The 16,791-nt window shown below is 41.3% G+C and overlaps 1 protein-coding gene across 1 annotated transcript in view; it reads left to right on the top strand.

Annotated features, from left to right (window-relative positions):
- The first annotated feature begins 8,196 nt into the window (after window positions 1-8,196).
- Window positions 8,197-16,791, top strand: part of cep85l (centrosomal protein 85, like) — a 286,175-nt gene continuing 277,580 nt past the window's right edge. Inside the window, exon 1 of the mRNA XM_048597366.1 lies at window positions 8,197-8,296. Coding sequence (XP_048453323.1) covers window positions 8,284-8,296 — 13 coding nt within the window. The 5' untranslated portion in view covers window positions 8,197-8,283. The remainder of the gene's footprint in view (window positions 8,297-16,791) is intronic.

The following is a 16,791-nucleotide window of genomic DNA, read 5'->3' as shown; positions in this document are numbered from 1 at the left end:
TGAATAAGTTTCATTCAATCAATATATTTAATGCAATGGTTTTAAATTTTAAAAGAAACATAAAAATAATGTTTCTATGTTTGGATTTTTTGGTGAATTTGCTGGCTGTTATTTGTTCCAACGGAGCTTGTCTTTCTTAATATTTAATGAAGCACAGTAATAACCTTAAAAACAGAGAGGCTTCCTGTTTCCTATTTCCTTCTCAGTAAAAGCTTTTTTTTAAAAGGGAAATGAAACTCCTGCGGTATGGCATTCTTACATTGTATTAATTAAATGTCGGCTGTACTTTATTTCTCTGGCCACAACATGCAAGGTTCACTTTCTTTGATAATGTCCCCTGCTTAACATTCTTTTCTTAAGATTTATGAATCATCACACATGTCTTGCTTCTAAGTACCAACATCTATATTCAGCCCCATTAAGGTGTTTCAGACTTCTAAGCATAAGTTGTACCACAGGAAATAAGCTGTAGGTGGGGAATTGTGGGAATTGACATCTCTTAGTCGAAAAATAATGAAGTAATAATCCAAAAAGCAAGCACTGAATGTCATGACCAGAGATATGAGAACTAGTTAATTAAAATTTGCAATAATTAGACAGAGAAGTGTTTGAATAATGCAATAAAATAAATTATTTCTGCTACTCAATAATATTAAATATTTTACCTTTCTCCATTTAAAACCTTTGGAAATGCTGCAAAACTTTGTTTATGTATATGTTCAATTCGTGATTCATTGCAGTAATTTTTAAAGGAGGATTAATCATGTTAAAAGTAATTTCTTGGCTCTAGCTCCTTCTGGTGCTGCAAATATTTTATTCACATTTCACCCCAGATTGGTTAAGGATCAGAACTGGCCTGAGATTATTCCTGTAGCTGTCTACTTTGGCCATGTTTCTCATTTGGTACAAAATCTTTCCAAAAGCAAACAAAATGCCTTTGAATTTCTGAAAATAATGGAAATCTTGACATTTTCAGGTCTTTGAAATTCATTCAAGAATCAATTGTCCCAAATTTGTAGTCTTGAATTTAGAGCTGCTATAAATCAGGATGTTGCCACTGCTGTGTAATATTCAGAATGTAGTGCATTCAGTTGACATTTTCATTTATACAATTATTGTTTAACCTTCTTTAACCTTCACTTCTGCTGTTAACAGACACAAAATACTTTAGGGAAAAATATGCAGGATTACCATCAAGTTCAGGGAATACAGTAATTTGTTGCTGAATCTGCAAACTTTATTATTCAGCACCTATTCACATTGAACCCAGCTGAACTCCATGCAATTCAGCTTAAACAGAGCGAGAAAATCACCACCATCTCAACTGAAAGTTTTAATTAATCTTTGATTTAATCTCCTACTGGGCAATTAGATTGTTGAAATGAAAACCTGGATCAGAATTGAGCTCTGCTTTGAGTTTATTGCTGTTAGATTTTAATTTGCTTCATCATCATTAATTATTTCAAACATTATTCAAGGGGTTTGGATTTGTAGCAGGATTCAAACTGAAAGAATATTTGTCGTTTACCTGCATCAATCACCTGTTGCAAATGTATACTTTATGTTTAACTCTTCTTACATTTTAATAAAAGAAAGCATTGTGCATTTTCATAGAATGCCTACAGTGTGGAAAAAGGCCATTTGGCCTATTGAGCCACACTGACCTTCTGAGGAGCATCCGATAAGACATACCCCTACCCTATCCCTGTAACCCGGCATCCCCCACAGCTACTCTACCTAGCCTACACATCCCTGGACACTGCAGGGCAACTTAGCATGGCCAATCTACCTAACCTGCATGTTTTTGGACTGTGGGAGGAAACCAGAACACCCAGAGGGGATCTACACAGACACAGGGAGAACGTGTAAACTCCACACAGACAGTCACCTGAGGCTGGAATTGAACCCAGTTCCCTAGTGCTGTGAGACAGCAGTGCTGACCACTGAGCCACTGTGCCACCCACAAAATGTGCCAATCAATGCAGATAATGATACTAATTAGCAGAAGTACACATCATCAGAGAATAAATATAACTGCCATTGATGATTCAATTAAGAGTTGGGGCACTCAAGTGCAACATTGTTAAGCAATTTTTCAGAGAAAGTGGTAGATATTCGGACCTCTCCACTAAAAGCTGTGAATTGTAAAACACTTAAAGCTTTCAAAACAAAGGTATATAGGTTTTTTGCTACAATTAAAACATCAAGAAATACAGTGCAAAGGCAGGAAATAGAGTTGGTATATCAGCCATAATCTGATTGCACAGTGAAGCAGGATGAAGGGCTAATTGACCTACTCCTGTCTTATATTCAATTTCAGGCATTAACTGCAACTAGAAAATCTCCTTTGTCTCTAGTTTGGATGGAATGTAACCCATACACACATCTGTATATTGTCAATTATACAATGTACTCCTACAAACCTATTTTGATGCCAGTTTTAACTCCTGAAAGCACAAATTAATTGAACAGTAATACACACAGATTCTAGCAATAAAAAAGATGGAAGCAAATAAGTTTGCAGACACTAATTGCATCACTCTAATACACCACTACAAATTTAACCTAGTTTTGCTAATGAACTCTGGCAGGGACTGTTATGGTTTCTTTTTCCTTTTTCATATTAATACTGAATAAACTCGCTGAACAATTGATTTCTACTATCATTTTGAAGCTACAAGAAGCCTTGTGAAAACAAAAGTAATAATCTTAAAAATCTGGAGCTTTATCACACGAGAGGGTGGTGTGTGTATGGAACGAGCTGGCAGAGGAAGAGGTGGCCAAGAGTACAATTACAACATTTGAAGGGTAGATGGATAGGAAGAGTTTAGAGGAATATGGAAAATGGGACTAGGTCAGATTGGGATGTGTGGTCGGTGCGGACGAGTTGGATTGAAGGGTCTGTTTCTGTGCTGTATGACTCTGTGACTGTAAATAGTTTCACCAAACCTCGTGGCAGCTCCACAGATTCCATTATCTTTAAACAGCAGCTAAGTGCTATACAATGTCCTTTGTGGAAGGTATTCTAAACTCATTAGTCACTACTACATGAGTAACGGTGGCCGGACTCTTATAGGTCTCTGAACAACATGGGCTAAGATGAGAAATAGGCTAAGGTGAAATCTATGGCAGAATCGTGTGAGAAGTCTAGTGAGGTCTTTCTTGACACCAGGAGCAACGAGTTCTGGATGTTGAGACGAAGTGGCGAGATGCCTCTTGAGTGGGATTATTGTTTGTTAGCAGCATCCATAACTGCAGATCTCACCTGGTTAATGTGTAGTTTCCTATCCTATCTCCCATCATGAGGAAACTAGACACCAGGAATTCCCAACATGAAAGTTAGAGCAAGCTTGCTGCTTGCTCCTCCAAACTGTCACCTTGGACAACACGCAACAATATTACAGGGTACACTCCAATGCATCGGCTGCACTCACCCCCATCCAGAACATTGGCACCCCACACCTGCCAGGCTGTCAGGATCCTCATTGTTTTAAATCACATGTGCACATTTCATTATTAATTAGGTGGGGGGGGGACGAAATGGGAACACAAGAGGGGAAGGGGGTACAAGAACGGGACTGGGAGGGGAGAGATTCGCGCCCAGACAAGGGGTGGGTTGATTATGATGCAAGAAGAGCTGGACGAAGCGGGTGTGCGGGATGAGGGGAGCAGGGGACTAGGGTACACAGTGGGAGGGGGAGGAGGGCGTCCCAGCTCCTGGGCCCTCCTCCATCCAGGGATTCCCCCATCCCATGTCCTGCAGTCTTACATCGCAGCGCTGAAACCTATTTCAAAAGCCTGTGCACTTCCCCGTGCATATGCAATGCTGAATTTTGATGTGACATCACATATAAATTCCAAATGTTGAAATATTGGGTGTGGAGTCGTGTGCCTATATGCACAATTGTCTGCAGTCATGGGTCTCAGTAAACACTGCCTATTAGGTGAAACTCCACGCAATCTGATATAGTTGTATAGTCTTGGGCTAAGGCTGAATATATTAGAATCTTGTGGAGTGAAGTTTTCATCCATAGGACCGCTGTAGTCTTAGTAACAATAACCACCAGACTAATGTAACTTGTACTTAATTGCTATCATACATCTTGTTCAATCAAGAACCTCTTCTTGTTAAGACTCAGTGGTGGTTGATTTGCTACCACTGTGAATGAATTATGCCTTTAGAGCCAGTCAAAGGAAAGACAATTGTTGGCAGTATACCTCTACCCACAATTATGATTGTTGGGGTGATGCGAGTGTCAGGTTTGTAAAAGTGGCAGATGATGGGGGTGGGGGGCGCATGGTGAGGTAGTGGTTTGGGGCAAAGGTTGGTAAGGGATAGTATGCCAGGTGGCTATGGGGAGCAGGGTGTCAGATGGATAGGCAGGTTAAGGTTCAGGTGATATCTGGGTTGCCAACTGCTCCTACCACACTGAGACTAGGATATCAAGGCCAAGATATGCTGAAAAAAGCAAATAGTGGGAAGTTTGTGACATTCTTCTACTACTATCCCATTTTCAGGTTGGTAAAGGACAGTGGTAACAAAATCCCTCACTCTAGCAATTTTGACAGTGCACAGCTGTTTCTGCTGCATAGTTAATTAAGAGTGGAAGACTCTGTGGTAAAAAAAAAATTACATCCTCATAACATGGCATAAAACCAAACCAAGGCCTGTTAAGATGCCAAATGAAACTAAAATGTGATTATTTAACTAGTTAAAAGTAGGTTTCTAAAGTATGTTCCAAACACTTTTTTTCATTCACCCTTGGGACGTGGACATTGCTAGCTGGGCCAGAACGTACTGCCTATCCCTATTTGACCTTGTGAAAGTGATGGTGAGCTGACTACTTGAATCACTGCATGTCTATGTGTTGTAGGTCGACCCACAACGTGGTTCCAGCAGGAATTCCAGGATTTTGACCCAGTGATGGTAAACTACTTATTTTAGAAATTGAAAGGCTGATTTCTCATCCTGAACTCTTCCAGCAGGAAAATGCAAGTGGGAGGTAAGATCTTGGGAAGTTTCTACCTCTTACTAAAGATATTTTAAAGCATTCCTCATTGCCAAACAAGGATATCACAGGCCTCCTTTGCCCCAGGATTTCCATCCTCCCTGGCTGCAGGTCTCCATGGATCACCTGCAATCACTTAAATATCACCATTTCCAACATTTCTAATTCCTACATGTATATTGATGGATGATCTAATTCCTGCTGGTTGGATGGGAAGACTATCATTGAGAGCCAGCTGTTTAAGTGTCATTACCTGATCTGGACTCCCAATTCTTGACCCAAGATAAATTGCCCCACTAGTTTTATTTTGCTTTTCAGAATTACAGCATTAACTTCAATAAGATTATTTAAAACTTGCCATAATCACTGATGGAGCTAAAACAGTACTAAATATTTTGATTTTTAAATCCAATATTAGCAATCACAAACATGAACAGGTAAATGCACTTGACCTATTTACTGTAAAAAAAACATATGTTTCTGACAATTTCATGCCAAACACAGATGATAGTCAAAGTATGTAATTCAGTCCATCAAATACCTATTTGTTCATTACTTTTGTAGCTTTTTGCAATAGTGACTATAAATTTTGATAATTCCTTAATACTTCCTTTTTTGGTTTATATAATTTTTCTTGGTCAGATATATTGCAATTGTTAGTGTTAGTGCAGACTCCTATTCCAATTTTGATGATACAATATAAATTATTTCACTGTAGCTCAAATGTGTGAAAGTATGCACTATTACAATAGTAAATTTAATAATAATATTTCATTGGCTATAAAGTATTTTAGGATGTCTTGAATTGGGGATAGAGGCTGTATAAATACAAGGTCATGCAGCCATTCACTGCAGGGATATTGCTAACTTGAGAATGTTCTTTGGTTTTTTTTGTTTGCATATAAAGAAAAAGATCATGTAAATCATGTCTGACCTTTCATCAAGTCCCATTGGTCCATCACCACTGGACTTACTAATCTATATTGCCTCTAGACCTTGTAAAAATGCTCACTCCTGTTGTTTCCAACCTAGGGTCCAATCAAACAACCATTTAAGGTCTCTGTACTCCTGCAATTCTATAGTGTATGGAATTCAGACTTTAACTGTTCTGCCATCAGCAATCATCCCTTCACTGATTAAGACTGTAAAACCTGAAATTCCCAAATCTCCATACCTCTATTCACTTTTGAGACATCCTTAAGACTTATTCAACCTTTTGGTCATATCTCCTTGTTGCTGCAAGCCAAAATTTTGATTGTAATGTTGCTGGGCTGTTCTGCTACATTAGTGGTGTTACATAAATAGACACTTTTTTTCAAGCACATTGTTCCTGATTTTACTGCAGGGAGGTTATTAACTGGGGGGCAGTGAATGTGCTGGAAACACCCCTTCTGCAAGACCACACCCATTTAAATTCCTCTGACAACCTACCCACCGTAATGACCAACTAACAATGCAAGAAGTGTCTTGTAGGACCTCTACAAGATGGCCCCCAGAAACAGATCACACTTGGGAATTGATGGATACACTTCAAGAAAGGTCTATGTTTCTCCTAGTCTCTACAAAGAAGTAGAAGCAAGATACCTTTTTGGCCTTTGAGTCTGTTTACATCTGGCGAGAAAGCTACAGTGTCTTCAACTTTCAGATTTCCAGTTAAAATTGTAATTAAATGATGAGGCTGTCATCAAGTTCTGACTGCAGTTGTGAGGAAGGACCCTACCAGCTCTGGGTGGGTCCTTGCTGCCTGTTCAGTAGAGCTTAAAATTTACAACAACAACTCCTGGCAAGTAAGAAATCTGCCCACTCTAACTACCCACTTTTCTCCTTTCCAGTGGGTGGACAGAGGTAAAACAGATTCTGTCAGATGGGATTTTCCTCTACTCAGTGGAGTAGCAATGAGACAGGGCTTACTCCCAGCTCTGTGAAACAGTCATAACTCCCGTCCCACTTCCTGCATCAGGGTTCATTTCTCCGCACTGGAAATAAAGAGAATTGTTCTTTTACAGCACAAAAGGAATCTTTATATAAACAGCTGCTAGCATCGGTAGCATGTCACATCTCTGGATAGGAACCACTGATGGCTTCTAAGATAGTTCACTGCCACCAATCCTCCTTTCTCTCTGTGCTGAGTCTATGGGTCTGTCCAGTTATCAGTGGTAGAGCATAGATCACATGGGAGTCATACCAAGGAGAGGCACATCTTTCATATCACTGTACAGTTTATTACATGATAGCAATAGGTACAATTAACACGTGACATGAACTAGTGAAATATAATTACAACTATCAGGAACCAGATACTTTACATCCGTCTCCATCAGGACTTCCTGCAAAACTTACTGTTTCTCCATCCAAAGGCTCCGTGAAATCACCAAATTCGTGAAACTAAAGGAACTTCAACATTAACTATTTCAGAACCATTGCCTTCTGTTAGACAACCAGTGTGCTCAACATCTTTGAAGGTCTCTGGTTAATCCTGAGGCCTGAAATGGGAGGTGTTTGGATCTATTTTGGAAGGAGAAATGACTATTTTAATAAAAAACCTTTTTACCAGATTGTGACACTGATGCTACACAGGTTCCATTCTGGTAACTGCTTATTGGAAATGTTACGAAGAGAAACTAGACAGGGATCCAGCCTATATTTGCTTGCGACAAAATTGGAAGAAAGAGCAAGCATCCTAGCATGAGTGAGTGGGATTGGAAGTAGAGAGGAACCTCATGTGCTGGACCACACATGACTCTCCATCCCTCATCCATTTCCTGTAGGAAATTTAACTCTTTTCCGGAATTTGTTTATCAAGTCATTTCACGAAGATCCGCGATTCTTCTGCCTCTACTTTATCCAAACAAAAAGTGGCCTGTTCAGTGTGTTTGCAATGAGTGTAATGTGTTCTTAACTTAAAAAGACTGTGCCATTTGTCCCTTATTATTCTGTTATCTAATTGTATTAATTGGCCATTGGAGAAAATGTTATCACTCAGCAACAACAGATGGCGAAGTGTTTCCTCTTCTGTTTGCTTTCTGTCATTAGTCTTTAAAGGCAGGTAAAGGCTGCGTTTGACAATCTGTTGTTAAATAACCGTGGGTGTAAAATGTGATGCTGTCTTCATTCCAAACAGCAGAAATTGCATTCTGTGTGTGTGAGAAACGTCCCGATTGCAGTAAGTGACTGAAATCGAAGTTCCTGTCTAAAAGGGTTTTGTAACTTACCCCAGGCACCGCAACTTCCTGATGCATCGAAGTACTGTTTGAGCTAAAGTTATGTGGAGACCATGAGGAAAACAAGTAAGTTAGTCGATTGCTTACAGGATTTTGTTTTCCAAATTAAAAACTCAAGCTAGAGAAGGTTGATGTGCTAGGTGTCAGTGTGCTTTATTTTTAACTGATCTTGTATTTGATGAGTATGCTTCTTAAGGTTTGGGCAGAGATCATGGCTTATTTTAAGTAAAGGAAATGGGGGGGAGGGGTAACAACTGAACGTATAGGAAACGTTTTAAACTGATTTCTCTTCTGTGACGTGATGCACGTGTTATAAGCTTTGTAAAAGCAGATGAAATGTTTGACATTCAATTTATACAGATTAAACGTAAATTATTGTTTGTCATTTTTAACAGTCCATTCTTCATTGCCCATTACGAAGGTGTGAACTAACCATAACAATACCGGAAGATAGACTGCAATGATGGCTCATTTAGCAATTTATGTGCATTATTTGAATTCTGACACAAGTTGTCTCCCTGATGACTTATTTTCTGTGATATTTTTGCCTGAGTATACTCTTGTGCAGTGTCTTGGGAACACAGTAAACTGAAGGCCCTGTTTAAATGAAAGTTGCTGTTGCAGTAACATGTATATTTATTCTGTGAAAGCTTAGGAGGCTTCTGCCAACTTCAACTAAATTCCAGTCTTTCAGCACGGTAAGCATTAGGTTTGTAGGTACAGAGTGGGTGGTGCATGGGCAAACAGTCAAATACTTAAATGGTATATGGGCTTCTTGGTTTTATTAATAGTAATTGGTTCAAAAGTATGGAAGTTATGCTGAACCTTCATAAAACACTGGCTAGATCCCATCTAGAATGTTATGGTCAATTCTGGGCACCGTACTTTCTTTTTGAAAGGATGCAGGAAGATTTAACAGACATACGTGACTTCAGTTATTTATAATGAGTACAGAAACTGGAGTTATTGTGCACAGAGCATAGAGGTTAAGAGGAGGTTACACTTGCAATATTGTGTTTAGTTCTGGTCACCCCATTATAGGAAAGATGTGGAAGCTTTAGAGAGGGTGCAGAGGAGATTTACCACGATGCTGCCTGGACTGGAGAGCAGGTCTTATGAGGAAAGGTTGAGTGAGCTATGGCTTTTTTCATTGGAGCAAAGAAGGATGAGAGGTGACTTGATAGAGGTGTACAAGATGAGGAGAGGCATAGATAGCGTGGATAGTCAGAGACTTTTTCCCAGGGCGGTAATGACTATTATGAGGGGGCATAATTTTGAGGTGATTGGAGGAAGGTATAGGGGAGATGTCAGAGGTAGGTTCTTCACACAGAGAGTGGTGGGCGTGTGGAATGCGCTGCCGGCAGTGGTAGTGGACTCAGATACTTTAGAGACTTTTAAGCGACTCTTGGATAGGCATGTAGAGGATAGTAAAATGTAGGGTATGCAGGGTAGATTGATCTTAGTAGGATAATAGGTCGGCACTACATCGTGGGCTGAAGGGCCTGTACTGTGCTGTACTATTCTATGTTCTATATAATAGCAGTGTTTCAAAAGCATGGATATAATAAATAAGGAAAAACTTGCCATTGGGACAGTGCTGGTAACCAGAGGACACAAAAAAATTCTGGTAAATTAACCAGATGCAATATGAGGAAAAGTATTTACGCTGCAAATTACAATCTGGAATACACGTCAGGTTGATAGAAGCAGATTCAGCCATAACTGTCAAAGAGACTTCCACAAACACTTAAAAAGAAAACATTTGCAGGCTCGTCTATAGAGAAAGATAAACATGAGGTGATGTATTTGGTCAGGACAGACAAGGCAAGGGAATACATACTGAAAGTTAGCATTATGGTGTGCATTAAACTAGTCCCTTAAGGAATCGGGACAGATTATAAAGTGGTTAAGAAGGAGTATGGTATAACTTGATCTTAGTAGTCAAGGCACAGAGATTAAGAGCAGGGAAGTTATGCTGGAACCATAAAACGTTGGTGAGACCACATCAAGAGTGTTGTGTGCAGTTCTGGAATTCACATTATAGGAGGGATATATTAGTACTGCAGGGAACGCAGAGGAGATTTACCAGGATGTTGCCTAGGCTAGGGAGTTTGATGAGAGATTGGACAGACAGTGGTTCTTCTCCTTTGAATAGAGGAGATTGTGGGGGGTGGGGGAAGGGACCATGACTGAGATTTATAAAATTATGATGGATATAGATAGGACAGACAGGAAGAAACGTTTCGTCTTGATGGAGGGATCAATGACCAGGGGTTGTAGATTTAAGCTAAGGGTCAAAAGGCTTAGAGGAGATGTGAGAAAAACCTTTTTCACCCAGAGAGTGGTGGGAATCTGGAACTCACTGCTTGTAAGGGTGGAAGTAGCAGAATCCCTCATTAACATTTAAGAAGTATTTAGATATACACTTGCGAAGCAAAGGCATACAAGGCTACAGGCCAAGTTCTGGAAAATAGGATTAGAATGGTTTGGTGGTTGATTTGACTAGAACAGACGAGATGGGCAGAAGGGTCTTTCTTTAAGATCTCTACTGCAAAAAGAGCAGTATGTGGGATTAATTAGTTAGTTCAAACAAAGAACCAGCATGTGCATAATAGCCTCTACTTCTGTGACGTCTCACTTTGTGATGGGATACCACCACTGCACATTTAATTGAGGTGGAATATTGAATATCTTGCTCGGATAATGGTAGTGACTATTGTTTTGGAATGCGGCAAACCTGAGAAATAAAGAAAGTAATCTAACTCAATAAACAAAGTAAGTTTTCTAGTTTAAAAAGCATAAACTGGAGTTCAAACTAACAACAATTACAATAGAAAACTGAGCTAATCTTGTTGAGAAGTGCACAGACGCAATGAAAATTCAAAACTCAGTGCTGTGAGTATACTGAGGAATTAGAATAGTTTGATTAATAATCGGTGTTGATTTCATTTGAGTTCTATCTAATTTAACCTAATTTGTAGTAGGTTACAAAATAATTGTCCATTTTCTATTTATATTGTTTATACTTTCTTTTCAACTATTTGTGGTGCTCCCAAGGTACAAGACCACATGGTAATAATTGAAGGCTTGATGATTAGTGTCACCTTCTTGAAGCATGAAAAATATTGATGCTGTGACCTTAAGACCCTAAGGCATAAGAGCAGAAACTGGCTATTCAGCCCATCGAGTCTGCCATTTATGGATGATCTCACAATCCTCAACTCCACTTTCCTCATACCCCTTGATTCTTTTACTGATTAAAAATCTGTCTACCTCAACCTTGAAAATACTTAATGAACTAGCTTTAAAATCCTTCTGTGGCATAGAATTCTACAAATTCACTTCTGGCGAAGGGTCACCAGACCCGAAATGTTGACTCTGTTTTCTCCTTCACAGGTGCTGCCAGACTTGCTGAGCTTTTCCAGCAACTTTGTTTTTGTTCTAAAATTCACTACCTTCTTAGAGAAGAAATTCTTCCTTATCTATCCCTTTATTTTTGAGAATATATCCTTTGGTAATAGAATTTCCCACATGGGGAAGCAACCTCTTCATATTCAGTCTGTCAAGTTCCCAAAGAATCTTGTATGTTTCAATAAGGTTGTCCCTCATGCTTCTGAATAGCAATGAGTACAGGCCCAACTTAGCCCACATGAGACAGACCCTCCATACCTGATCTTGTCTACCTCCAATGCCAGTGTATCATTCCCTTGATAAGGGGCCCAAAATTGTTCACAGTATTCCAGCTGGGGTCTGACTAGTGTCTTGTATAGTTCCTTTTCAAACTGCATTCCCTTTGAAATAAAGACCAAAATTCCAGTAGCTTTCCCTACTACCTGCTGAACTTGAATGCTAGCTTTTTGTAATTAATACACTCAAATTCCTCCATCCTGTAGCTTTCTGCAGTCTTTCTCTAGTTAAATAATATTCAATAGAAATGAAACTGGACAGATCACCTGCCATCGATCTAGGCACCGGAAAAGACAACGGCAGAAACAGCCGAATTGACCCTGCAAAGTCCTCCTCACAAACATCTGGGAGTTAGAACCCAAATTGGGAGAGCTGTCTCACAGACTAGTCAAGCAACAGCCTGACATAGTCATACTCACGGAATTTTACCTTACAGACAATGTCCCAGACACCACCATCACCATCCCTGGATATGTCCTATCCCACCGGCAGGACAGACCCAGCAGATGTGGCGGCACAGAGATATGCAGTCGGGAGGGAGTTGCTCTGGGAGTCCTCAACATTGACTCTGGACCCCGTGAAATCTCATGGTTTCAGGTTAAACATGGGCAAGGAAACCTGCTGATTACCACATACCGTCTTCCCTTAGCTGCTGAATCAGTACTCCTCAATGTTGAACAACACTTAGAGGAAGTGCTGCGGATGGCAAGGGCACAAAATGTACTCTGGGTGGGGGATTTCAGTGTCCACCACCAAGAGTGGCTCAGCAGCAGTACTACTGATCGAGCTGGTCAATTCCTAAAGGATATAGTTGCTAGACTGGGTCTGCGGCAGGCAGTGAGGGAACCAACAAGAGGGAAAAACATACTTGACCTCATCCTTACTAATCTGCCAGCTGCAGGTGCATCTGTCCATTGTCAGTATTGGTAAGAGTGACCACCGCACAGCCCTTGTGGAGATGAAGTCTCGCCTTCACATTGAGAATAACCTTCATAGTCTTGTGAGGCACTATCACGTCCTAAATGGGACAGACTTTGCATAGATCTAGCAACTCAAGACTGGGCATCCACAAGGTTCTGTGGGCCGTCACCAGCAGCAGAATTGTACTCCAGCACAATCTATAACCTCATGGCCTGGCATATCCCCCAATCAGCCATTACCATCAAGCCAGGGGATCAGCTCTGGTTCAGCAGAGGGCATTGCCAGGAGCAGCACCAGGTGCACCTGAAGATGAGGTGTAAACCCGGTGAAGCCACCAAACAGGACTACTTGCGTGCCAAACAGCATAAGCAGCAAGTGATAGACAGAGCTAAGCGATCCCACAACCAACGGATCAGATCTAAGCTCTGCAGTCCAGCCACATCCAGTCGTGAATGCTGGTGGGCAATTAAACAACTCACTGGAGGAGGATGCTCCACAAATATCCCCATCCTCAATGATGGAAGAGCCCAGCGCATCAGTGCAAAAGATAAGGCTGAAGCATTCGCAGCGATCTTTATCCAGAAGTGCCAAGTGGATGATCCATCTCTGCCTCTTCCAGTGGTCCCCAGCATTGCAGGTACCAGTCTTCAGCCAATTCAATTCACACTATGTGATATCAAGAAATGGTTGGAGACACTGGATACTGCAAAGGCTACAGACCCTGACAACATTCTGGGAATAGTAGTGAAGACCTATGCTCCAGAACTTGCCACTGTCCGAGCCAAGCTGTTCCAGTACAGTTAAAATACTGGTATCTACCTGACAATGTGGAAATTTCCCAAGTATGTCATGTGCATTAAAAAAAAAGCAGGACAAATCTTACCCGGCCAATTACCGCCCCATCAGTCTATTCTTGATCATCATAAAGTGAAGGAAAGTGTCAACAACAGCGCTATCAAGCAGCACCTGCTCAGCAATTACCTGGTCAGTGACGCCCAGTTTGAGTTCTGCCAGGGCCACTCAGCTCCTGACCGCATTACACCCTTAGTTCAAACATGGATGAAAGAACTGAATTCCAGAGATGGGGAAGAGTGACAGCCCTTGATATCAAGACTGCATTTGACTGAGTGTGGCATCAAGGAGCCCTAGCAAAACTGGAATCAATGGGTATCAGGGGGCAAATGCTCCGATGGTTGGAGTCATACCTGACACATAGGAAGATGGTCATGGTTATTAGAGGTCAATCATCTCAGCTCCAGGACATCTCTGTGGGAGTTCCTCAGGGTAGTGTCCTCACTCAGTCCAACTATCTTCAGCTGCTTCATCAATGACCTTCCCTCCATCATAAGGCCAGGAGTGGGGATGTTTGCCGATGATTGCACAATGTTCGGCACCATTTGCGACTCCTAAGGTACTGAAGCAATCCATGTTCATATGCAACAAGATCTGGACAATATACAGGCTTTGGCTGACAAGTGGCAACTAACATTCATGCCACACAAATGCCAGGCTGTGACTATCACGAATAGGAAACAATCTAACCACTGCCTCTTGATATTCAATGGTGTTACCATCACTGAATCCCCCACTAGCAACATCCTTGAGGTAATCATTGACCAGAGACTCAACTAGACTCACCACATAAACATAGTTGCTACAAGGGCATGCCAAAAGCTAGGAATACTACAGTGAGTAACTCACCTCCTGACTCCTCAAAGCTTGTCCACTATCTACAAGGCACAAGTTAGGAGTGTGATGGAATGCTCACCACTTGCCTGAATGAGTACAGCCCCGACAACACTCAAGAAGCTTGACACCATCCAGGAGCCTGCTTGATTGGCACTACATCCACAAGCATCCATTCCCTCCACCGCTCAGTAGCAGCAGTGTGTACTATCTACAATTCACCAAAGAAATTCACCAAAGATCCTCAGACAGCACCTTCCTAACCCATGACCACTTCCATCTAGAAGGACAAGAGCAACAGATATATGGCAACACCACCATCTTCAATATCCCCTACAGGCCACTCACCATCTGACTTTTAAATATATCGCTGTTCCTTCACTGTCGCAGGGTCAAATTCCTGGAATTCCCTCTCTAATGACATTGTGGGTCAACGCACAGTAGGTGGACTGCAGCGGTTCAAGAAGGCAGCTCACCACCACCTTCTCAAGGGCAACAAGGGACGGGCAATAAATGCTGGCCACCCAGCGACACCCACATCCCACAAATGAACAGAAAAATTCAGCACCTCTACTCCTCCTGCAAAACTGCATGACCTCATGTTTTCACACATCATTATATTATATCTGCCAAATTTTTGCCCACTCGCTTATCATATCTGTATCCCTCTCTGTGTCATCCTCACCACTTGCCGTCCCACCTATTTTTGTCATATTTGCTTATAGGACATTCACTTTCTTCATCCAAGTGATTAATATGATTGTAAATAATTGTGTCCCCAGCACCAATACCTGTGGTACTCCACTAGTTACAGGCTGTCATCCTGAAGATGACCCCTTCTCCCAACCCTCTATCTTCTGTTAGTTAGCTAATCCTCTTTCCAACCTCATATTTAATCTCCAACAACTTGAGCTCTTAACTTACAAGTATTCTAATGTGTGACACCTTAGGAGAAGGTGATGGGGAAGCTGAAAGGTCTAAAGGTGTATAAATCCCCCAGACCGGATGAATGACATCCTTTGGTTCTGAATGAAATAGTTCAGTAGATAGTGGAGGCATTGGTGGTGATGTTGTTGACTTGCTGGCAAGCTGGTTTGTTCTCGTTCAAATGCTTCATCACCATGCTAGGTAACATTGTCAGTGGAGCCTCTGATGAAGCGGTGTTATTCTACTCCGCTTGGAATTTATACTGTTTGGTCCGTTATCGTGAGTAGTGTCATTTCCGGTTTTGATCTGTATGGGTTTGTATGTGGGGTTCAATTCTACATGTTTGCAGATTGCATTACGGGTGGAGAACCATACCTCTAGGAATTCCCATGTGTGTGTCTACGTTTGGCTTGGGCTACTATGGTTACCTTGTCCTAGTTAAGCTGATGTCCTTCATTGTCTGATTGTACTGATATTAAGGAAAGTTTGTCGTGCCATTTTGCTGCGAGTTGATGTTCATGTATTCTGATGGCTAGTTTCCTTCCTGTCTGTCCGATGTAATGTTTGTGGCAGTTGTTGCATGGTATTTTGTAAACCACGTTGGTTCTGCATGTTGTGGGAATGGGCTCTTTAATCCTTGTAAACGTTTGTCGTAGAGTGGCTGTGGGCTTGTGGGCCACCATGATTCCTAGTGGTCTTAGGAATCTTGTTGTCAGTTCCGATATGTTCATGATGTAGGGCAGTGTGGCCAGTGTGTTAGGGCGTACTGTGTCCTCCTGTTGTTGTTCATCCGCAGATGCCTATTAAATAGACAACACCCACAATCTGAGCTACAGAATTTTTTTCCAAAACTTTGATTGATGAAGCACTGGTGTCAGGGAGAGTTCCAGAAGACTTGATAAAACCTAATGTTATACTCCTGTTTAAGAAGGGATGGAGGCAGAAGACAGGAAATTATAGATTAGTTATCCTGACCTCAGTCATTAGTAAGATTTGAGTCCTTTATTAAGGATGAGATTGTAGGGTACTTGGAAGTGCTTGGTAAACTAGGGCTGAGTCAGCAAGACTTTCCCAGGGAAGGTCATACCTGACAAATCTGTTAGAATTCTTTGAGGAGGTAATCAGCAAGTTAGACAAAGGAGAACCAGTTAATTTGTTTCAGAGATAGTAGGAACTGCAGATGCTGGAGAATCTGAGATAACAACGTGTAGAGCTGGATGTACACAGCAGGCCAAGCAGCATCAGAGGAGCAGGAAAGCTGACGTTTCGGGCCTAGAACGTTCTTCAGAAATGGACCTTGTTATCTCAGATTCTCCAGCATCTGCAGTTCCTACTACCCC

This window comes from Rhincodon typus, chromosome 5 (genome assembly GCF_021869965.1).
Source record: "Rhincodon typus isolate 14 chromosome 5, sRhiTyp1.1, whole genome shotgun sequence".
Classification (NCBI taxonomy): domain Eukaryota; kingdom Metazoa; phylum Chordata; class Chondrichthyes; order Orectolobiformes; family Rhincodontidae; genus Rhincodon; species Rhincodon typus.
Note: the sequence above shows the minus strand (reverse complement) of the source record. Positions and strands in the feature narration are given on the sequence as shown.